Source organism: Antechinus flavipes, chromosome 1 (genome assembly GCF_016432865.1).
Source record: "Antechinus flavipes isolate AdamAnt ecotype Samford, QLD, Australia chromosome 1, AdamAnt_v2, whole genome shotgun sequence".
Taxonomy (NCBI): domain Eukaryota; kingdom Metazoa; phylum Chordata; class Mammalia; order Dasyuromorphia; family Dasyuridae; genus Antechinus; species Antechinus flavipes.
In genome coordinates, this window is record NC_067398.1 from 24394543 (window position 1) to 24419820 (window position 25278).

Below are 25278 nucleotides of genomic sequence, written 5' to 3' on the forward strand. Positions count from 1 at the left end.
AACTTTCCCAAGCAGTCTACAGTTAAGCAAGGATCTATTTATGTATACATATATAGATATAGATACATACATGCACATACATACACACACACACACACACACCCCTATTCCCTACACACAAATCTTTCCTATCCCTTGTAACTCTGCTTTAATTATGCTTTTTAACTTATTTTGCTATTACTTTTTTTTTTTTTTATTAAAGCGTTTTACTTTTCAAAACATATGCATGGACAATTCTTCAACATTAGCCCTTGCAAAACCTTGGGTTCCGATTTTTCACCCTCGGCCCCATCCCCTTCCCTAAATGGCAAGTAATCCAATATATGTTAAACATGGTCAAAATATATGTTAAATCCAATATATGCATATATATTTATACAATTCTAACAGTTCTTTAATAAAGAGAAATCCATCTGATGATTTCCCAAGGCAGCTCATCTTATTTTTGGACAGTTCCAATTGTTACCAAGTTTATCTTGATATCAAGTCTCAATCTTCCTCTTCTGCCCGACTGTTCCTATTTCTGTCTTTTGGAGCCCAACAGAACAAGGTGAATACTGTTCCTATTTGACAGCTCAACAAATACTGAGAAGCTGCACACATGCCCTGATCTCCCTAGTCATCTCTTCTGCAGGCTTGCCATCCCTACTTCCTCCAGGGACTCAAGATCCTATATAACTGTGGACGCCCAGCTCTGGATATTCTGCAGTTGCTAAATGTTCTTTAAATGGAGTTCACTGGAGTATAATAGCCTAGCTATGGAAAACTGGAAGAACTCAAAGAAACTCTTACCTCTTTATTTCTAGATGCTAGATTTCTTATAATCCAATATAAGTTTGCCTTAACTCCCTTAACTATTAACACATGATTAGTTTATAATAAACTTAAAACCTCATAATTTTTTCCACCTAAATGCTGTAGAGTTTTTCCTTTTTTGTATCGTGCTTATGAGGTTAATTTTTTGAACCTGAGGATAAGACTTTTTATATTTAGACTTTGAAGCTCATTAAATTTCATTATACTGGACTGGCCCCATGTTCTATCCTTTCAAGATAATTTTAAAACCTGGTGTTTCATAGATGATGTTTTCCCAGGTTTGTGTCATCTTTGAATTCAGTTAAGAATACCATTTAAATCTTTATCAGATGATTTCAGAAAGGCCTGAAGAGACTTACATGAACTGATGCTGAAATGAGCAGGACCAGAAAATCATTATATACTTCAACAACAATACTATATGGTGATCAATTCTGATGGACATGGCCATCTTCAGCAATGAGATGAACCAAATCAGTTCCAATGGAGCAGTAATGAACTGAACCAGCTACACCCAGTGAAAGAACTCTGGGAGATGACTAGGAACCACTACATAGAATTCCCAATCCCTCTATTTTTGTCCACCTGCATTTTTTATTTCCTTCACAGGCTAATTGTACAATATTTTGGAGTCCGATTCTTTTTATACAGCAAAATAACTGTTTGACATGTATACATATATTGTATTTAACTTATACTTTGACATGTTTAACATGTATTGGTCAACCTGCCATCTGGGGGAGAGGGTGGGCGGAAGGAGGAGAAAAGTTGGAACAAAGGGTTTGGCAACTGTCAATGCTGAAAGATTACCCATGCATATATCTTGTAAATAAAAAGCTATAATAAAAAAAAAAAATCTTTATCCAAGTGACTGATAGGAATGTTAAACATAAGCACAGTGTCAAGTGCCTGGGACATTCCACTAGAAGTTTCCTTCCAGGTAATATCATTAATGAATGACTATTCTTTGGTGAAAGAAATTCAACCAGTCCCTATTTTCTCCATATTTTCTACTGGAATAGGATGAGATATTTTATTCAAATCAAGATCAAATTTCTAGATAAACTCATCACTGGACCTCAATTTTCCTTTTAAAGAAATAAAAAGGTTCATACATCTAAGTTTTCTTCTGGATCTAAAATTCTATTACTTTGCTGGTTAATGAAAAATCAGATGGTGATTCTCCCAGCTACTAAATAGGAACATGTTAATACTTTCCCACAACCATTTTAGTTTAAGACTGAGATTATTCCACAGACAGTCCATTCTTACACGTTATAATGAGTAGATGAAATTGTTATTCATGACAAATTGTTCATTCTGCAGGCCAAATGCTATTCACATACTCCAAAAATGAGGACCTATAATAAGGCACAAATCTGCTAAGCTGATCAAGTGTTTTGCTTTCTTTCTGATGATGCCAAAGAATAATTTGGGAGAGCCAAATGTAAAAAAAAAAAAAAAAAAAAAAATGGAGGAAATGGATGTTTCTTCCAAAATCATAAAATACTGTGCTGTATCCTCTTTATATAACAAGTTAATTCAATGCAGCGTGTTTGATTAAGTACCTAGGAGGTGCGATACAACACATAGGAATATTGGAATAAGAAGACCTAAGACCTAGTTCCTGCTCCCAACGGGCAGGAGGTATCAAGACAAATATACAAATCACTATAATGTAAATTCATTATTTCCTTGTAGGGAAAGAATTCGGAGAGAATAAGGAGAGCTTTTTTAAACTTAGGAAGCAGATTTTAATCTAATATTTATAGCATGGGTAGGGCTTCATCAAATAGAGATCCAACTCAAAGGTCTTCAAACTATGGCCCGTGGGCCAGATGCAGCAGCTGAGGACGTTTATCCCCCTCATACAGGGCTCTGAAGTTTCTTTATTTAAAGGCTTACAAAACAAAGTTTCTGTTTTTACTATAGTCTGGCCCTCCAACAATCTGAGGGACAGTAAACTGGCCCCCTATTTAAAAAGTTTGAGGACCCCTGTCCAACATGCTCCTAAATGACGAAGTTTCCATGTACTAAACTAAGTGTGTCTATATAAAGTCTGAAATTGAAATGCTTAGATAAAACATGAGGATAAACAGTGAGAGATAATGGGTGGGATAATGGGTAGAGTGTTGGATGTGGAGTCAGGAAGACTTGACTTTGAATCTTGCTTCTGACATTTAATAGCTATGTGACCCACTTAAATCACCTCCTGCTTCTGTCTTCTCATGTGAAAAACACAGATGATCATTCACAGGGTAATTGTAGAGTTCAAATGAAATGAGAGTTGCAAAATCATTAATAAACTTTGAAGTTCTAAGATAAGTGTTAGTTATCATTGTTATATCATGCTGTCGGGGCAGCTAGGTGGTGCAGCAGATAAAGCATTAGCCCTGAAGTCAGGAGGACCTGAGTTCAAATAGGATATCAGACACTTAAGCTGTGTGATCCTGAGAAAGTCACTTAACCCTAATTGCTAAATAAATAAATGAATAGATAACTAGATGAATGAATGAATGAATGAATGAAGTGCTGTCTCTGGGTCCCTGGAATCTTAATATGATCCATTTGAGCTTGTTCCTAGCCCCACCATGACACTCTCCTGCCTAAGTTCTGCTTCCAAGTGTAAAACCTCACCAACCCTTCTAATTCTAGCTCCTTTGTATGATTAAAAGGTAAGCTTCTTGAGGATAGGGAAGGTCTTGTTTTTGCACTATCTATAGTACCTGGCACATAGTAAATGCTTAATAATTTTTTTTTCATTTACCCCTTCGTTTCATTTATTTTATCAATAACATGTAAAAGAACAGAGCGTATATATAGCAAGGGAAGACTAATGACAAAATGGAACCACAGTATTGGAAGGAACCATCCTCACTTGCCAGTCTTGAACTGAACCCAAATGCAGTGCTACGGAATCAGCATTTTAAAAAATGTTTATAATTTTAAGTTATTTAGAATTTAAAAAAATTGGTACATTTAAATTTTTAATTTAAAAAAGGAAGCTTGATATGCTGGGCAAAAGTATACTCTTTCATATTTCATATTTCATAGGGATGCTATTTTATGCTTGGCTAAATCCCAACAGATGGTGTCCATAACAGCAAATTAATCAGAATTTTGTTCACACTTCTATTGGCTGTGGTAATCATTTGTTTTAAGTTATCTGTGGTCATAGGTGGCTATCAAAGAAGGAATTCATTTGAATTCCCATATGGACTTTATATTTTACAGGAGGGATCCAAACTAAGTCTACTGGGGAATCCCAATACTTGTATTTGTGGAATAACTTAACATCCCTTCCATAACAGAAATGAAAAAGAAAAGATCCCAATTTGTGGAATTATTTTCCTCCTGTTTCATTTAATGAGAATATAAGCTGATATTATAATTTATCATGGAATGAACATGATTTCCCCCTAAATATTTCTTTCTTTTCTTAAAAAGTTAATTAATATTATAAATCTAAACACAAGCGTGCACATATACACACACACACACATACACACACACACACATATGTACATAACATTCTGATTTCCAGTGTTTCCAACGTGTATCTAAATCCTGAGGAGTGAGTTGTCTGAAGCATAGTGAAATTAAGAAATTTAGTTTGGAAATCTTAACCATTAAGTGTCTCAGGCAGGATTTAGTTTGGAAACCTTAATCATGAAGTGTGTCTGGGAGTATCTGAACCTATGTTTTCTTGCTTACAAATGCAGCGTCTCTACCAGAGATGTCAACCATAGACCACTTGAATCAGATAAAAATGTAATTGGGAAATATTTGAGACTGTAAATAAAAATACAATGGAACCCAAATAATGTTAATGTGTGGTTTTTTAAATCAATATGTAGCCTGTGGTTTGGTGGTCACTGTTTCTGTTTGAATTCCAACACTGCTGCCCTAGACATTATGTCATGCTGTCTCTTATACAAACTAACAACCAGAATAAAATTGCACCATCAAAATAATAAAACCTGAAACAAATTAATATTTCATATGGTCTCGGTTCCTGGCCCAAATATCCAAGCGAAAGAGCCAAACCTCCAGATGTGCTGAGCCGTCCACAGACTCCACCAGAGCAGACACAGGGAAGGGGGAGACTTCAAGGATTGGGACTGGGCAGCCCGGTGGTCAAAGCACAACGCCAGTGAATTGAACATCCTCACTGAAATGATTCTTACCAGGGTGTCGGTTGGTCGGGTTGCAGCATTACACTCATTGTCATCAACCACAGACAAATAAGCTCCAAGGACGCATTTGACAGCTCGCATCTGATAGCCTTGGCCACAAGTAACACTGCACTGGAGGAAAAAAAAAAAAAACACAAGGGCACAGAGACCTCAGCCAAGGTTCTCTCCACAAAACAAAGGGAAAGGGGCAAGGATCCTGCAACTCAAGGGAGTCAAGGGGCTAGCACTTATGCAAGCTAGGCAAAATGAGGAGACTATCCAGATCATTCTTGTTTATCCTTCATTCATGACATCATGCTGTGACATGCAAATGAACTGGATTTAAGTGAGGATTTAAGTAAGCTGCCTGACTTTCCCCTCCAGAGCCATCTGGGTCCAGTGGCAAGATATACATCAAGGTGACTGAAGATGGCCTTCGATGAAATAAGAGACTTTGGCCTTTTTAAGCTAAATCTTCAATAGGATTCAGTTTGACTGAGGCTGCACCCATCCAGTGATTAAGACTAGGTAGCAACTGAGGCAAAAAATCTTCCCTTTCACCTAGTCCAAAAAATCTAAAAGGATGAATGAATCTGGTGGGAGTGGGGATGACCCTCAGGGTTTCTAGCCAAAGCAGAAATGATCTGGATCACTTGAGGCAGAAATAACCCAGAACTCAACCAGGTAGAAGATTGGATTCTCCAACTGTGAGTAAGGCAGAGCCGCTCTGATAAACACAGGACATAAAAGAAATCTCTTAGTCGGGATGGACACATATTCCAAAAATGTGACAGCATTGTGCCATGCTCTGCCCTTTGACCCCGCTCTCCAAATGACTTAAAGACAGAGGAGGAATTTGGAAATTAAGTAACTCTCCTTTTTCTACTCAGTCTTGCTTAGGAGTTCTAAGCTTTTTTCTAATATAGAATATACATAAGAGAGGTGAAAAAAATGGCTCCAAAAACCATTTGAAGAGAAGAATGAGGAGGCTTGGATTAGATGCTCCCATTCTAGTCTTAGGAACTAAGACTTAGGAACAGATGGTGTTAGGTAATGGGAGGAAGGAGAGAAGAGATAATTCTTTAAGGGATTTCCTAAGAAGCATTTCTGCCCTTCTTTGTCTGCTTCACTGCATCCTGTCTTTAAGATGCTGTTTAAACACCATTTTCTGCATGAGCCTTTCCTGATCCTGACCAAACCTCCCCTACAAATTTCCTTTACTTAAGGACTTTGTAGATCTTTGTCTTTGCTACTATTGATATTTATGTTGCAAGTATTTAGTGGAGTTGTTTCTCACCCTGGAAGCCTCTTGTGGTTAAAGATTGACTCATTATTTGTGCTTATATCCATAGTGCCTATAGCATGGTACACAGCAGGTACTTAATAAATATACGGTGATTGATTGATTCCCACTGAAAACAGTTATTGTGCCTTAATCTACAGCAAGATTCTACAGAAAGAGGTTCAGTATAACAAGCAGCTCGAATGGCTGAATCAAGGAGACTTTCAAGGAAAGAACTATTCTTTTAGGGATTGTCTCTTGCCTGGAAACTAGATTATCTCTAGCCATAGATGTCAAACTGGTAGAAACATTAGATGATTAAATTTAAATGGGAAATGTTCAACAAAATAAATAAAAATACAATACAATTGAGAGAATATTAATTTGTGGTTTCCTAAGTGTGTACCCAGGCACAGGGATTTGTTTCTATATGAATTTGCCACCAATACCATAACAATTCTTACTGTGGGTGGGATTTTGGGAAGAGAATTGATCCCTTCTTCAAATCCAAGTATCCCCCTTCCCACACAACCTGCCCAGGCTTAGAGTGCACTTTCAAAATAAATTATATAGCATATAAAATAGAGCTTATTTATTTTAATTAAGCTTTAGCCATGAATAGTGAATGTCTCATTGGCCCATCTCAAATTCAATCCAAACCAATAACCAATTATTAAGCACTTATCTTGATGAGCTACATTCATATTTCTTCTTTTTTTAAATGAATGATTAGAACTTCAGTACACACAGTTAGGCTTTTAAGTCTCATAATTACTGTGACTTTTTCACCCAAATGGTCCCCACTCTTGTCCTGTTTGTACTGCCAGGATTCTGATTCCTCATCATATATGTGGAATTTAAATATTCCAAAGGCTTTCCTCAGTGAGGACACCTACAGATTGAAAAGTCAGTTCAGTTTCCTTCTGCTCCCCCACAGTTCCTCCATGAGGAGCACCCATGTGAAGCCTCCTCTAAATCTTTTCCCATCTTTTATAGGTAGCAGGTGCAGCAGCTGATTTGGAGGTGGGGAAAGTTCCCTTTTTTTCATTTTATCATTTTGTGGAAATTCTGCTTTGGGAAATCTCTCCTTTGCCTCACTTTCCCCTTCCCGTCCTTTGATCCAGATGAGCATTTTATAACTTAAAGTCTTATAGGGTTTTAGGGGTCACTGAGAGTTTCCGTCATTTGCCAGATTACACAGCCAGCACATGTCAGAGATAGCACTTGAATCCGGCTCTCCCAAGGCCTTCTAGTCACTACTGCTTGCTTCTCACTGTTTATTTTTGCTGTTTGTTTTTTGAATTGTTGCTGTAACAGGCATGGAAATCCTGCCACCGCGCAAATACATTTCTAAGAGAGTTGCTTGGGGCACTCAGAGAGTAAGTGATTTGGCCAAGTCCACACATCTTGGAGGGGACAGAAGCAGGTCTCCCTGACACTAAGACCAACCTTCTTCCCCACCATCCTAAGCTGCCTCTTGCACCAGACATGCCATATTATATTTGTAACACACATACTCTAAGAAAGCCGTAGCCAAGAATGACCTCTAGCATTAATCCGGCTGATTGCTTATGGTCTCTGGCCGGCTTTGCGAGCCCCAGGATGGACGTGTGCAGCAAGGACCACAAAAGAAATAGCAGCCCAGGGAACGAGGGCAGAATGATTTTGCCAATTAAATTAGATCTGCCTGACTGCTGACCAGTTCCAGTCCTTGCATGGCATGCTGGGGACATGTTTAATCCCCTCCAATGGCACGTCCCTTCTCAGCGTCTGTCTAGAGAGAAAAGAATGTAGTCGAGAACCTTGTCATTTAAAATACCTGTCCCCACGGCCCTACTTGCCAGGATGCACATTCCTGCTGCTGACAGGTCTGCACCGAGTCGGGCTTGGTGGCAAGGTCACACAGTCGGTCGTTCAGTCTCTCTTCGCCAAACTGACACCAGACCTGGCGGTGCTTGTGCCCCTTTCCACAAGTGACCAAGCACTGAAGGGGGGAAACAGAGAATAGGACACGTGTAAGGCAAGGCTACTTCTGGACGATGCTTCAGGGTTGGGGGTAGGGGTGGGGAGACCTGATCTCTTCCTGAGTCCAAGTGGCCCTCCTCACACAGCCTGCCCAGTGTTGGAGTGAGCTTACAAAAAATAAATTATATAGCACATAAAGTAGAGCTAGTTTGTTTTAATTAAATTGCTTCAATGTCCCGTGAATGTATAATCAGCCCATCATCAACTCAATCCAAACCAACAATCGTTTATCAAAACATCCATTTATATGTAGGTCACTGTACCATACAAAGGCAAAATGAGTAACAGCCCTACTTTTAAGGGTCTTAGAATGTATTTGCACATATAGAATGGCTACCATTTAGGAGTGAAAGCTATATATTTAAATTATCTCATAAATTCTAGCGTTTAGGGGTAATATTTACCAAAAAGAAGGTTAAGTGGTTCAAATTTAATGGTTGAAAAATACAGAAGCACCAAGAGTCACCTAATCTTTGAACAAGAATCATCATTCCAAGAAGTATCTGGCCAGTGGAGGCCATCTCCTGGATTCACCATAACTGAAAGCATCAAAGATGCTTTTTTGGATATCTTGGATGGTTGGATTGTTATGAAGTTATTACTTACATCAAGTATAAATTTCCCTTTCTGTACTTCTATTAATTGCTCTGTGCCTCAGTTTCCTCACCAGTAAAATGGGGGCAGGGGAAAGATAGACTGAGTGGCTTCTAATGTCTACTTAAACTCTAAATATCATGGGAGGTTGGGGAAATGCAATAATAACTACAAAAGAAGTATGAATCAAGCTTCCCTGATAAAGACCTCATTTCTCAAATGTATAGGAAACTGAAATTTATTTTTTTAAACAAAGAAAGTACCATTCTCCAACTGATAAATAATCAAAAAATTATCTATATCCAAAGGGCTATAAAATCATGCATATCTGTTAACTTAACAACACCACTGCTAGGCATAAATCCCCCAAAAAATTTACAAAAAGGAAAAGGACCCATATGTACAAAAATATTTACAACAGCTCTTTTCTCAGAACAAAAATTGGAAATTGAAGGGATGACCATCATTTGAGAAATGGCTGAATAAACTGTGGTATGTGATTATGATGGAATATTATTGTCTATGGGAAATGATGAGCAAGATGCTCTCAGAAAAACCTGAGAAGTCCTCCATAAACTGAAACAAAGTGAAATGTACTGTGTACAAAGTAACAGCAATGTTGTGGAATGATAGGCTGTGAATAATTGTGCTCTTCTTAGCAATATAATCAAAGATCCTTGACAACTCTGACAGATTTTTGATGAAAAATGCTATCTGTACTCAGAGAAAGTATTGATAGTGTCTGAATACAGAGTGAAGTACAGAGCAAAATACTTTATTTTCCTTAAGGATTTTTTTGGGGTGCGGGAAGATCTATGTTTTCTTTCACAACATGACTTTCATCGAAATGTTATACTTAACTTCGCATGTGCCTTTTTAATGCAGAGTGAGGATGGGGAGAAAGGAAGAGAATCTAGAACTTAAAGTTTTCAAAACAAATGTAAAAACTGTTTTGCATGTAACTGAGGCAAGTAAAAATATTAAATAAAAAAGGATTCTCTCTTTGGGATTCATAACATTTTGATTAGTGTGTACTTCACATGACCCACTGTATGTAATGGGTCCCAGTCATGTTTCCCTTTATACCTCAGTCATCTTATCTGTCAAACCCCATGCTCTATCACCTCCAGATCTGTAATCCCAATCAAATCAATACTGCCATTGCTCCTAGAAAGGCTGTGTGAAGCCTATACTTCAATGACTCTATCCCTCCCTCTGTTGACATATCAAATCTAACACCCTTCATTGGCCCCCAATCCCTTATCTGTATGTATTATCTCCTTATATTATAATGTAAGTCCTTTAAACAGGGATTGTCTTGTTTTTGTATCTGTACTCCAAGGATATAGCATGATATCTGGCACACAGTAAATGCTGATTTTTTTCTCATTGATTTTCTGAATCATTCATTCATTTCATTCACAGTCCTACCTCTGACCAGTCTCCAGATTTCCACTGTGGACAAAGGAACTCATTACATCTCTGAACGGTGAGCTTCTCCTGGTGTCTGCATTTGCTATCATCCAAGACATCATTGTGAGGGCTCACACAGATAGCTCTTCTTCTCTGCATTCCACTATCACAGCTCTTGGAGCACTTGAAGAAAATAGAAATAGAAAATGAAGGTCTTTATCTCTGAGTTCTCTAAGATGTTCTAACTTTTTGACTAAACTTTATGGAAAAAAATAAAAGTAACAGATAAAAATAAAAATAACAAATGTGAGAAGAAGTCTGATTAAGTGGGAGCAAGCAGTCTTGTTCTTAGACCATCTTAGGATGATTCCAGAGGATAGATAATAAAACACACATCCCTTCTCTTGAGAGAGGTGGTGTGCCACAGGTATGAAATGCTGCGTACACTATCAGATAGGATCAACTGGCTTTGTTTCATTGCTTTCATTTGTTACAAGGGAAGATTCTGATGGAGGAAGCTGATATTAAAAATATTAAAATATAAAAACATAAAAATATTAAAAATAATCAGTACACAGTACAGTGTACTCGTAAGTGTTTAACAACTGGCTCTCCAAAACACAGGACATGCTTTTAAGTTTAATCTGCATTAACATTTTCTCCATCATTTTCTTCTTAAGTCTAGACAATCAATAAAACAATAAATGAAGTCCTAATTTTATAGCTTTTGCTGGATTTCCAAAGTGTAAATCCTTGATAATTTGACAGTTCCTGAGAGCCAAGTGTGTGTGTGTGTGTGTGTGTGTGTGTGTGTGTGTGTGTGTGTGAAAACAAAAATATCAATACAATATTTTTTTTTTAAATTTGAAGCCAGGAATGGACAAAAGCAGAGGGATTTTTTTTTTAAATCAAAAGTGTATATTCCCACAATTAAAACTGACATACTGGGGCAGCTAGGTGGCTCAGTGGATAGAGCACCAGCCCTGAAATCAGGAGGACTCAAGTTCAAATCTGGCCTCAGACACTTAATACTTCCTAGCTGTGTGACCATGGGCAAGTCGCTTAACCCCAGTTGTCTCAGCAAAAAAAAAAGAAAAAGAAAAAAGAAAGAAAGAAAACCGCTTACTTCTGTCCAGTCTGTGTACCGCCAGCCTCCTGTGTTACATTCTCCAGAGCACTTTTCCCGGTTGCTCGGTTTGGGGTGGCTGCTGCAGAAGCTGTCATCCACTTTCTCTGTCTTCCCCTCGGGCCTGTTGTACTTGGCGCAGTAGATATCGAGAGTGCGGTAGCCCAAGCCACACTGGGCGCTACATTCACTTTTGCCGGCAATGTGCCATCTACTCAGGAAAGAACAGGGCGGGGTAAACAAACGGTGGCAATCATTTGCAGGAAAAGCTGACATTGTGGCATGCAAACAATAATAGATGGAATAGTGTGACGGGGCTGGCAAAATCTGATTCCAAACCACCTTCTCCTTTGAATTTTTCACAGCTGCCAAAGTTCACGGAGAGAACATGGCGGTTGCCAGCGTTTAGCTCCTTAGGAGCCCTAGTTAGGCTGTGTGGGCCAATGGAAAGGGTACTTGACGCTGGAGTCTGCAGTTCTGGCTACGTTACTTTTCATTTCTGCTATTTTAGGCAAAGGATCTGCAAGGATCATTTGGTCCAACTGATACCTTGAGGCAGGCCATTTAATTTGGCTCCGGTTTTCTTGGCTATAGGAGCAGCCAATGTTTGCAGAGCACTCCCCATGTATCCCATCATTTCATTTGATCCTCATAACAGTCCTTGAAAGCAAGTGCTATTATTATCCTCACTCGACAGGTGAGAAAATCGAGGTGGAAAGCAAACTTGCTTGGGGTCCCACAGCTAGGTCTAAGTTGAGATCCAAACTTGGCTATTTATGACTCCAGGTCAAGACCAGCGTGCATCCACTAGGGCACTGGCTGAAGCAGCTACTGCTCAGGATTGCGGTAGGGCTCAACAAAGTAAAATGGGCAAAACGTTTTCACCTAAAAAGTCTGACTCTGATATCCTGACTATTACCGGCATTTGTCTAGATACAGTCAAGTCAACGAATGACAAAAAGCTGACAGGATTCAGATGATTCAACATTTGTTCCCATTACAAGCAAATAAAGCATTTAAGAAGCAAAGGACTTCGGATCTTCAGGCCTCAGTTTCCCCACTGTTAAGTGGAGGGCTTACTAAGTTCTCTCAGAGCTCTCTGTCAGCTCTGAGTCTGATGAGTCTGGACTTTATTCCAAGAACCAGGGCTGGGCCCTCATTACTGAAAACTCTGGGCTTGGGAATCAGCAATCACTGATTCAGCTTCTAGTCCTGCTCCTCATACCTAGTAGCTGTATTGTCATGGACAAGTCATTTTACTTCTGAATTTCAATTTTACCACTTGCAAAATCTATCTCCCAGGGATGTAGTAAGGATTAAAAGACCTTTTACATGTAAAGAATTTTGTGAACCTCAAAATGTTGTAGAAAGGAAAGAAAGAGAGAAATAGAGGGAGATGAAGAAGGAAAGGAAGAAAAAGGGAGGAAGAGGGAAGGAAAGAAAGAGAGGAGATTGTAATTCAAGTCACACACTTGGATTAAATAATTACATTGTTAGTAACTTGACTGGAGCCTTAAAATTTCTTAGCTCCTCTAGGTTCTGACAGACAGGAATGGTGACTGTAAAACGTTTATTGAACTGAGGAGAAGGAAGAGTGATATTTTCCTGTACTGGGTGGCCCGCTTTTGTCCACAGCCTTCCCTGCCTTTGTTCCAGCCTCCACCTTCTCCTCTGACTAGGAGTTAGAAGGGATTCCAGGTTGCTACATCCTCAGATGATCCATCTGTCCCAGGGAGGATGCAATCAAGGGAAAACAAGCAGGAGAGAGAACCCCTTCCTTAAAGGAGAGCCGCATCAGAGTCTCATGTCGTACCCCTACTCCCATCAGCAATGGAAGATGAGGGAGGAGCTGTTGACCTCCAACCCCCTTCCCTGCCCCCTTGTAGTACTGATCACACTTGGAGTTATCCAAACTAACCCAAACTCTCTGACCCAAAAGCCCCATCATCTTGGTACTAAACAAGCTATTATATCAGCGAAGCGCGATCCAGTTGGCCGGGGAATGCCAGCTACTTGAAGTTCGATGACCCCGGTCAGAGGGCATCTGATGCTGGCAGATTCCAAATAACAATGAATTTCAAGTAGCTGGCACCAGTGTCTCACTTTACACAAGAGCTGCATTCCTGAAAAGGTCATGAGGAAAGCAAATTTTTGTACAGTGAAGCACTATTTTCCCTCTTCTTTCCCAAAGGAACCAAAGAGATATGTTCTCTAGAGTGGAGAACAGGGTCTCAGTTTTTGTCCATGGAGGCTTCTTCTCCCCTTGTCCACTCTGACACCGAGGGCCGCCAAACACCTCCCGGTACCTAGCACTAATGATGGTGCTCTGTCAGAACTGTGATAGTGAAACTAGTCATTTCTGGGTGACAGGCTGTCATGCTGATCTGAAACATGAAAATAAATGTCCTTTTCACTACGAGAACAGACGCCTACCTTCCAAGGAGAGACTCTCGGAGTACCATAATGAGGCAGCTGAGAAAGGGAGCTGGGGGCAAAGTCAGAGGAACAGTTCCTAGGCCTGTATGAGATATCTCCCTTTTCTGGGCCTCTTCTCATTTCTAAAATAGACACGTCGGTGTTTGTTATAGTTGGGGAATACGCTATTCACACATCCCAAACTGAAGGATGAGGACCAGTCTTACGTTAATGAAACCATAAATCAAGATGGTCCTCCATGAAGAGAGTAAGAATTGAGAGAAAAGAAAGGGAAGGAGAAATGATGGGGGGAAAGAGGAAAGATGAAGAAAGGAGAGGAAAGGAGAGATGATAAAGAAGAAGAGAGGAGAGAAAAGGAGAGAGGGAAAGAAGAAGAAAGGAGAGGAAAGAAGAAATGAGGAAAGGAGATAGAAAAGGAAAGGAGAGATGAAAAAAGAAGAAGAGAGGAGAGGAAAGGCAAGATGGGGGAAAAGAAGAGAATAGAGGAAAGGAGAGGTGGGGAAAGAAGAAGACAGGAGAGAAAAGGCAAGATGGGGAAAGAGGAAGAAAATAGAGGAAAGGAGAGATGGGGAAAGAAGAAGAGAGGAGAGGAAAGGAGAAAGGAGGAAAGAATGAGAAAAGGAGAGGAAAGGAAAGAAGAGAAGAGAAGAAAGGAAAGGAGAAATGAAGAAAGAAGAGGAAAGAAAATAAGAAATGAGAAAAGGAGAGGAGAAAAGGAAGGAGAAGAAAGAAGAAAAGACACAAGTCAAATAGAAGACAAGAACAAACCTTTGCATGACACTCGTATTAGAAGGATGACTGAATCAGAGAACTTCCAAGCTGAAGGGCACTCAGCAGTCAGATACATCAATCTATAATTGAGAGGAAAACTCCCTTCTCCAGCCTACTTACAAGCAGAAATCCATCTAATCTTCCCTTGAAAACCTCCTAATGAAAGGAAAATCAGCACCCCCTGAGGAAGCCCCTTCTACTTCTGGACAAATCCTCTAATTGGAGGATTTTTTCTTCCCATCATACTTTTTTGGGGAATTCTACCCATTGCTCTGATTTCTGCCCTTAAGGACCAAGACAAACCAATCTAATTTCTCTTTTCTATGACAATTCCACCAAGACAGCTATCATGTCCTCTCTGGGGCTTCTTCAGAAAAACAGCTCTTCCTCCCTCAACTTATCTGGGCATAAAGACCACAGACTCAAGGCCTTTCACCAACCTCATTGCCATCCCTTGGCACAGCCGGCAAAGAGATGTTAAGAAGACTTTTCCATCCCCAAAATGGGCATAAAAGATCCTGGTGTTATAGCCAATGCTCCCGAAGTCCCTTATACACATTTCCTTCTTTTCTCAAATGCTGTGTTGCCTGCCTATGTTTTAAGGAACATGTGGTACAAACCTCTCTTGGTCTCCCACAGAAACGTCCCAGTGGTCAGAGCATTGATGGGCACAGAGAAGCAGGTTACGGTGGCTCTCTGTTAAGAGTGTAATGGTACCTTTTGGGGGGCAGTTGTTCTAATAAGGAACACCCTAAATGAAAGGCCACAGAACAATGCTTTATCTCATCCTGTCACGGCATAAGCAGGGTGGGCTCTGTTTCCCTGAGGAAGTAACGCAATTATATGGAGAAACTCAACAGGGAGATCTGGGACTTTCATCCACCCTTTGATTCCTGGCTACCTTCTCTCGGCCTTCCGTCACCATATCCTTGAGGAAATGCTGTTTTCCATCCTGAGCTGAGGGAGCCACGCATCCGGTTCCCAGGTTGCCAAAATACCATATTAACTGGGCCCCTGGCTATGAAAGAACATTGTAGTCTCTGACCCTCTGCCTAGTCAAAGAAATGGATTCAAAAGGCAAAAGAGCACGGTATCCTAGAGAGTGGGTAGAATGTGAAATCAGGAGATACTTAAAAATTACCTAACTGTAGTATCCCCATCTGTAAAATGAAACTTGGCTAGCCAGGGTCATGTGAGAATATCCTTTAAGTCTTAGAATACTATTTAACGTGAGTTATTAATGCCTAAAAGACCAGCCAAAGCTCAACGGAGCCAAAAATGTGGCATAAATCCAGAGAATTCTAGACTTGGTGACAAGAAGAACTGAGTTCAAATCTTGCCACTGCCACTTATTAGTTGTGGGAGCCTGAGAAAGTTACTTCATGATAAACAGTTAATAAACATTAAATTCCCGCTGTATACCAGGCACTATGCCAAACTCTGGGGGTTCTAGAAGCCTTACTTTGCTCATCTGTAAGATGTGAGGATTGAATTAGATATGATCCTCCTTTTTTTGTCTGAAATTATAATTTTGTTTGTGTAGTAGAATAAAAATAATAATTTTACTATGCTATTATTAACATAATTATTAATAGTAAATAGATGTGACTAATTAATAATTACATGCACTTAATATGATAATATAATATGCTAATATAGTAATGATATAATATTAATATATGGCATAAATATTCAATATCATGTGTTATATACAAGATTGGATGTTGCATTTTATATTATATATAGATGGTAGGTTGGGGAAGTACTTTAGATATGTTATTTAATTTAACTCTACAAATAATTCTATAATCTATGGGCCAGTCATGACCTCTACTTTACAGATAAGGAAACTAAGGCAAAGAGCAATTCAGTAACATGCTGAGGATCACAGAACTAGAAAGTGTCTAAGATACGATTTGAACTGGTCTTCTTGATGTCTTGATGTCAAAAAGCTACCTCCATCCCATGCAGTTCAGAAACTCATCTGAAATTTATGGTCTTAGAATGTGTGAAGATTGACAAATGAAGCAATTTCCCATTTTTACAGAGCTATTCTGTGTCAAAGGGAGGTCTTGACTGACTCCAAAGTTCTGATCTTTCCCCAACACAATTGTTATTGTTCAATTATGTTCCAGCATGCTTCATGACCCCCTAGACCATACTGTTCATGGGATTTTATTGCTAGATACTAGAGTAGTTTACCACTTCCTTCTCCAGTAGATTAAGGCAAACAAAGATTAAGTGACTTGCCTAGGGTCACATGGCTACTAAGTGTCTGATACCACATTTGAACTCAGATCTTCCTGACTCTATACTTCATAGGATTTAGAAAATACTTGTTGAACCAAACTGAAAGTTTTCCAGGAAAAAATTCTGAAAATTTTAAAATACTCTAAAATGTGAATTATTATTTGTCATTTTGAGGAATATCCAGATCCTAAGAACACATGTTTTAAGGGAAAAAAACAATCAACTTCTGATTTCTTTGGTTTAAGGGAACTGATGTTGTAGAAACGCCTATCATTGATGTGGATTTGTTTATAAATTATCATCTACCTGATTATGATTCCTGACAAGTCACATGGATAGGCGATATCAAAGGCAGGATTTGAATCCAGAATTTTCTGTCAATCCTCTTTATCTATTACATCTTGCTGCCTTTTCCACAGAAACACTAATCATTTACAGTTTCAAGGTAAGTCCTTTCCTTGATGTACAAAAATCTGAAGACTATGGAAGATGGTGAATTTTTTGGTGTTTCAGATGGAAATGGGGGTATGTTAGGTCATGATCTCAAGTAATTCTTTGTTCCTCAAATAATAACAGCAAGCTGCTTAACTGAAAAATCTCTTCATAGCTACTTCCATGGCATCAGTGTTTATCATCAATCAGCATGAAAATCACACTGAGCACTTGCTTCCACATCATCTGTACTAAAATTGGAACAACACTGAGAAGATTAGCATGGCCTCCAGAAAGGATGACATGCAAGTTTCTGAAAGTGTTTCAGCTTTAAATAGAAAGAAGAAAAGAAGGAAGGAAGGAAGGAAGAGAGTGAGTAAGGAAGAGAAGAATATAGAGAAAGGAAAGAAGAAAGGGAAAGGGGAGGGATGGAGAGAAAAAGGAAGGGAGGAAAAGAGAGAGGCAGGAAGGAAAAAAGGAAAGAAAGAAGGAAAGAAGTAAAGAAGGAAGGGAGGGAGGAAAAGAAGAAGGGAAAGTGGGAGGGAAAGAAAGAAGAAGGGAAGGAGGAAGGGAAGGAAGAAAGAAGGAAGGAAATAATCCAGAGCCTAAATTGAAATGAAAAATAAATGACAATATTTTCTAGGCTCAGAGATGCTTCTTTGGGATGTTTTGCAATGAATCTTAGTGAGCGGAAACCCAACAAAAGTTGGATCTGTTGTTGTCCAGTGCCAAAGAGAAGTCACTCCCTGCAATACCTGGCAATCAATGAAATAATGTGTATTTGTGTGGCCCATTATATTCCTCAAGGATATTTGTCATCCTGTTAGAGAATTGTGGGAATGTGGGAGTTTCCTTTTTAATCTTCATTCCTGAAATTTTTTTCACCCACTTCTCTGCAATGGACTGAGCCACGATGCCATTATTGTATTCTGTGCTTTTGTCAGGCTGAGAAGTTGTTATTATCTAGCCTTGCTTTCAGAGATGCAGACGTGGATGGAGGGCAGAGGCCAAGGTTTTCAGCCAGCTGACAAGATCAAAACAGGAGTTAGATGTGAACCCCTTCTCCTAGCTGTTTAAAAGAAAATTAAAGCATGACCAGAGTTGTAACTAGTTCCTCCGGAGGCTGCGGCGAGCCTTTCTTTCTTTGTCTTTTTTTAATAATCCTTTCCAGGGATATGCTGGTAAGTGTTTAACAACCAACCTTCCAAGAAGTAAAAGGACCCGTGATATACCTTCAAATTTAATCGACATCATAAACATTTTATCTATTGCTTTCTTAAATATAGACAACAAACAACACAACAAATCCAGTCATGACCTGTAGTCTTTGATGAAAATTTAACCATCAACTCTCATGACTATTTTCAACTGGTTCCCAAATGATCCTCACCTGTAGGTACTATAGGTTACAAAAGTACTATAAACAAAACTACCATTGTAATCTTCCTTATACAAATGAGATATTTTATATCGTATACATTTATATACATTTATATCATCATATACTAATGAGAGATTTTAAGAGACTTGCCTAGCATCTACAGTGAAATTTAGACCTATATCTTCCTGTTTCGTGTTCTATCTACCATTTGAGTGAATTGGCTTTTTTTTAATTTTACCTTTACTTCTTTCTCCTAACAAGTATCAACATAAATATTTATTAAGCATTATGATGTATACAGAAAGACACCTTAGTATAGTAGTCAGAAATCCAGGCTAGGAGCCAGGATGGCCTGTGTTCAAGTCTGACATAAAGTAGTATAGAGATTATAGGAAGGTTCCTTTAACTGTCAATGCTTCAGGAGACTGTAAATTTCACATAGATTTCTGATCTACTTGAGGAAAGATGATTTTCTACACCTGTGACTCAACTTAAAGACACAAAGACCAAGTTTCCAGACCTATCTCTCACTAACTTCATGAAAATGGGCAAGATCTAGGAATATGAGTTAAAAAATACACCCTCATCTGCATTGCTTTGCTGATTAATTTGCAAGTCTGGACTTCTTTAAGTTTGAAAAGTGTTTTATAGATTCTATTAGTCCTATACCCCACTCTCAATTACCTTCTGAGGTAGTGCTTTTATTATCCCCATTTAATAGATAATGAAGCAAGGAGAAAAGTGATAAATTCTGGGTCACTTTTCCATGGATTCTCCTTTTTTTTAGACTTTTGTGAATTTCACTGGGATGATGGAAAGTTGTTCATGGGTAATACCTGCAAAAAACAGGGCACTGGCTGACACAGACCAAGCTAAATAATGGTGGTATGGGGAGAAAGAGAATGGTTCCAATCAGGAATGGAGACAGAGTGAAAAGGATAAATCCAAGCTCCAACATTATCTCAGCCCCCAAATCAGTACTTCCACTATAGATATTAGAGTGAGCTCTGCAGGAAGCATTTTATTTCTTATAATCTTACAATATCACTCAAAAGCTCTTTGTACAAACTTAGGCCTGCCCTGGTTTTGTTTTTGTTTTTCATCTGGGTTCTTTACAGAGCTACAATGGGAATGTTCAACATTCCATGAGCTTTACCTCTGGGAGTTGCTACTCCCCAGCTATATTTGATTCATGAGATTTCCCATGCAGCCTGTAGAGACATTTGGAAGCGAGCAACGAGATTGCAGAGAAGAACTGAAGGAAGGACTCCTGTGAGCTGCTTTTTCTCTCCCCAAAGGGACAAAAGGCTAATGCACAGAAAGCAGTAAACTGCTCAGTTCCCATCACTGAGGATGCAGAGAATACAAAAGCTCCATCCATAGCACACAACTCAGAATGAATGAATGGCTGGCATTTAGTTTGACTTTCCAGATTGAAATAATCAGCAAATGTGGGGATGGACTTGATCATTCTGATAAATAAATAATCTAAATTAATTTAATTAAATTCAACAAGTATTTATTAAGTAGTTTCTATTTGTGAAGTATTGGAAATAAATGGAATAGTCCCTGTCCTCAAGGAAAATACATTTAAAAAATTGGTTTTGGGGGCAGCTAGTGGTGCAATGGAAGCACACCAGCCCTGAAATCATGAGGATCTGAGTTCAAATTTGGTCTCAGACACTTACTACCTCTTAGCTGTGTGACCCCGGGCAAGTCACTTAACCCCATTGCCTCAGCAAAAAAAAAAAAAAAAAAAAATTGATTTCAGGCTATGCCCAAACCTCAAAATAGTCATTTTTAAGATGACCTGTCATCACATGAGTTGGAAGGCTTAAAACATTCAAAGTGGATGGTTACTATGACTACTACAATAATGACAATATTGGTTTACAGGGATTACACCTATAATTTCTTGGTATAGAGGAAGTCCTAGATGAGAAAATCCCCTCTTTCAGTGAAGGGCTACACTATCTTTGCTTGACACATAGCAAGCATGTAATAGATGCTTGTTGCATGAATTTTTATTTCCTGAAAGTTTATCATTCTTGGTAAGGTTTCATGAAACTTCTTATCTAGCTACCAGAAAGACTGATTTAGAAATGGGTAGAAGATAATAGAGAGGAACAAAGCTGTCTGGGACACCAAGAAGCTAAGTGACTGCTTAATACCTCATTAAAGTGCAAAGTCAAACAACTAATATGTTAGTCAGGGCCAGGAATTGAAATTAGATCTTTCTAAGTTCACAGCAAGCTCTCTGTTTACTGTGCTATTAGTGCTAATATAATAATAATGATGATGATGATGATGGTAGTGTAGATGATGAAGAAGCAGAAGAGGAAGAAAGGAGAAAGAAGGGGAAGAAGAGGAAGAAGAAAAAAGGAGGAGAAAGAAGAGGAAGAAGTAGAAAAGGAGGAAATAGAGGAGGAAGAGGAAAAATAATAAGAAGAGGAAGAAGAAAAAGAAAAAAAAGGAAGGAGAAAAGGAGGAGGAAGAAGAAAAAGTGGAAGAACAAAAAAGAAAAAGAAGGAAGAAGAGGGGGAGGAAGAAAAAGGGGAAAAAGAAGAAAAAGTAGAAGAGGAGTAAATAGAAGAGGAAGAATAAGAGGAATAGGAAGAAAAAGAAAAGGAGGAAGAGAATGAAGAGGAAGAAGAAGACGACAAAGACGAAGAAGAAGAAGAAGAAGACGAAGACGAAGACGAAGACGAAGACGAAGAAGAAGAAGAAGAAGAAGAAGAAGAAGAAGAAGAAGAAAACAGCAGCAGCAACTAATACAAGCATGGCACATTATGTTTACCAAAATGCTTTACATAAGTTATATCATTACATCTTCACCACACTTTGAGAAAGGTCTTAATTATCATCTCCATTAAGTGTTACGTGACTTGCCCTGGCTTAATAAAGGGTCTAGAGCAGAATCTGAATTTGTCTGCCTGATTCCCAGTGCCATGTTCTACCTCTGATTTGACTGAATTGGATTTTATTCTGGCTTCTCTCTTTCCCTCACCAACGAGCAGACCAAACAGTCTAATGTGCTTTTCATTCTCTTATTATGGTTGCAAAAGTCTCCTCCAACACCAAAGTCTTCTGATTCTAGGATCTGACATAAGGCTACCAATAAGATAATGAAGCTCCTTTGGGGCAGGAATTGTGCTGTCTTTTGCCCTTACACAGCATCGGCCTGTAGGATGCTCTAATAAATGTTTGACAGATTGGATTGGAGTTGATAGGCAAAGGAGAAGTAGGAAATCTCCATAAAACAGAAACAATGGGCTTGTTCATCAGCTCCAAACTGACCTAAGATTGCCAGACCCTGTTTCCATTGAGAAGATAGGGAAGGACTTGAGAGCAAAGGAAAATATAAAAACCACAACAACATTAACATGCCATTCAGTTAACAGGGAAATCCACAGTCTTACCTTAATTCACACTCTGTGCCACAAGGTTCCGTGACTGGCTCTGGCTGAGGTATCCGATCACACCTTTGATCTGAAACTGTGAGCTGATCAGATTCTCTAGTACAGATGGGTTTTCTCTTCCGTTCTCCTGAGAAAGGGAAAAAACAATAATAACCACAAAAACTGTGATGACAGCGTATTTTAAAATCAGCCGGGGTCAAGAATTCAAGTTAGGGGAAAATCATCGATCTTTATTCTTAGTGAAGGTGAAGAAGGATCGAAGGTGAAAGGGGATTGGAGGTGAAGGGGGGTCACGATAGCAATATGTGCAACTGCAACAAGACGCCAGCCAGCAGTCTCTCTTTCCTCTTCCCTTTCCGCCCCCCTGCCTCCACCCACCAAAATCCTCATTTCCTATACAACACATCAGGACTTGCACAAAGAGTGGGTGGGGGCCATTCTTTCTCCAAACATATATATTAATAGAGTATGGTCCAATTACTATTTAGCCTCATGTGCTTGGGACCTCAAGTGCATCAACTCGAGCCTCAGCCCATTACAAAAAACAAACATTCCAGGAAAGTTATCTGCTATGTTATCTATTAAGGAAAAGACTTATATATAATCTAACTTCAAAATCTGGTTCTGGGGAAATAAACATACTTAAACATAAAGCAGGAGAGACCCATCTGTATATACAAGCGTGTCAGGGCCATTAAAACAGAAGGTATTCTCAACAGGTACAGCCACAGATTCAAATGATCGAGCCAAGATGAAAAAAAGGAGATTTGAGCCCAGTTTGTAGATTGAGAATTTGACAGATGCGAGGAAGCTGCCAATTTAGAAAACAAAACAAAACCCAGTCTCTAAGAAGATACCTTGGCAGAGTCGACTGCACGCTTGCCAGGGCCCGTAGCTGTTCCAGTAGAAGTGCTGAGGACTGTCTTCAATTGGAATATTGAATGTGTAACGCACATCGGGATTATACAAATTGCCCACTGAGAGGACCTGAAGTGTGGACACATACAAAAAAGGTCATTCTGACAGAACGTCTTATCTAGCAGAGAAAAGGCAGCTGATTTGGTCTCTAACATTTTACCTGAAGCAAAATCTCTTGCTCAATCCGATCAGTTGAATTGATTCTTTCAACTGCATTGTCAGAGCCGCTATACTCAATGACAGCATTTCCGATTTTGATTTCCTTTTTGGACATTGTTACAACAAAGTCTCCGTTGAGTAAGAATTCTCCTTGGCTGCTGGATAATGCTGGAGAGAAGGAAATTGGATTTAATGACTTCATGAGGTAGGATGGAGGTGGAGGAAGTCTTCAGAAATGGGAAAGCCTCAAGCAAACATGTAATTGCTACAAAAGAGACAGATCTCCAAGAGATGGAACCTTGTTTGGATAATTGTGATATTTTAAAAAATCAACAATGAAGCCTTTATTTTGCAAGTAGCTGGTGGCTTCTGTTTCCACTGCAACTCATATAGCATGAGTCTAATAAAAAAGTGCTTTTAGTATAGAAGATGACTCAAGCTCAGTGAGTCATTGGTCAGTGGGTCATGGGCTGCTTCCATGGCACTTGGTCAACAAAAGGTGAAATTCATGAGAAGTCTCCTAAATCTTGGTCATTCCCATGGAAACAGTAGGGTGTGCTGCCAAGAAAGCTACCCTACTCTCTGGAGTACCCCACCTGGTGTTTCACTACAATAAAAGGTCCAAGGTCCCAAGGCCAATCCTTTAAATTATGTAGTAGATGGGTGAACTCCATTCAAGGAGAAAAAGTAAATTCCAGGTCACCTGGAGATTCATTGTTGAGTCTGACTGTTATACTTTTCTGCCTCCCATATTTCAGCTCACTGGAACCTCCTTCCTGATGTGGGGAGGTAGGCATAGAAATTTAAATGGGCAAAGATGCTATAGGCTAGGAACCTAAAGAAAATGATGGAGTCACAGTACAGGACAAAGGTCATTGGATCTGGGGTCAAATCATACCTCTAATACTTATTACCTTTGTGAAGTTGGGAAAATCATTTAATCTCTTGGGCCTCAGTTATATTTATTTGCATAGTGAGAAGGCAACCTGGGCTGGATAATCTTTGAGATTTCTTCTGGATCTAAATCATTGGTCCAAAAATTAAAACTACAGGTAGATTGTGATGAATGTGTTATGAATCGTGGGAAGTGGTTGTAGTATTTTAATTTGTGCTATTTGAAATAATAAATAATTTGTAAAATATGGCTACTATAAAATAAACAATGAAAATCTGAATAATAAGAACCCTTCCCAGGTCACTGGTCACATTATGGGACCTAGTTGTATGAACTCTAGAAATAAAAAGGCGGGGCAATAAAAATAAAATAAATAGAAATATTTATCTACAAATAAAAAGCGAGATTCAGATTGTCTGAGATAGTCGCGGATGTCTATCTATAAACCAAAGTGAGCAGAGGCAATGTGATGTCTGTGATGGGAAGGGCAGGGTAGGGAAAAAAGAGGAAAAAATTTACATGATAATTTTATTATATACATAATAGGAATAGCAAGTGATACATAATAGATTTGCAGTTTCATGTTTACTCTGTTATGGAAATGCTTGTTTTATTCCATAAATTAAAAATTAAATGAGTTTTTTAAAAATGTAATACAGGATTCAGAATCAAGAAAAAGCCTATCTCTTAACAGTTACTGACTGTACAACCTTGAGTAAACCACTTAGGCAATACTCTGAGACTTATGGACATGTTGTAAATAAACTCTTGCTCTCTACTGTTGAAGGCAGTGTCACAGACACTTGGTATTTTCCCAATAATAATATTATTATTAACATTATATCATTATATTAGGTATTAATATAATAATAACAAATCTATTATTTCCTAATATGCCAAAAAACAGAGAGATGACTTTTAAACTAGGATGGCTTAGGAAATAATGGATTTCTGTTCACTGGAGGTCTTCATGCCTTATCAATATGTTCGTAGAGACTATTCTTGTTCCAAAACAGTTGGATCCACAACTTATAAAGGGACCTCCAAGATTCTTATCTAATCCCCTCATTATACCAATGAGGAACCGAGACCCAGGGAATCTTGAGTAATTTCTCCGAGACCACACGGCAAGTAACAACCAGGATCAGGATCAGAAGTCCATTTCCGACTCATTTTATGGTACCAA

General features: G+C 38.9%; 1 protein-coding gene and 1 non-coding gene across 2 annotated transcripts in view; one reads left to right on the plus strand and one right to left on the minus strand.

Moving 5' to 3' along the window:
* Positions 1–25278, minus strand: part of ADAMTS9 (ADAM metallopeptidase with thrombospondin type 1 motif 9) — a 181957-nt gene that overhangs the window by 89019 nt on the left and 67660 nt on the right. The window contains exons 17-23 of the mRNA XM_051980189.1: positions 23199–23365; positions 22978–23107; positions 22121–22247; positions 11432–11642; positions 10324–10488; positions 8093–8257; positions 5004–5123 (exon numbers count right to left, since the gene is read on the minus strand). Of these exons, the coding sequence (XP_051836149.1) occupies positions 5004–5123; positions 8093–8257; positions 10324–10488; positions 11432–11642; positions 22121–22247; positions 22978–23107; positions 23199–23365 (1085 nt within the window). The remainder of the gene's footprint in view (positions 1–5003; positions 5124–8092; positions 8258–10323; positions 10489–11431; positions 11643–22120; positions 22248–22977; positions 23108–23198; positions 23366–25278) is intronic.
* LOC127546051 (U6 spliceosomal RNA) lies at positions 17552–17653 on the plus strand. Its single transcript, XR_007949916.1, has one exon. It is a non-coding gene; the product is annotated as a U6 spliceosomal RNA (small nuclear RNA).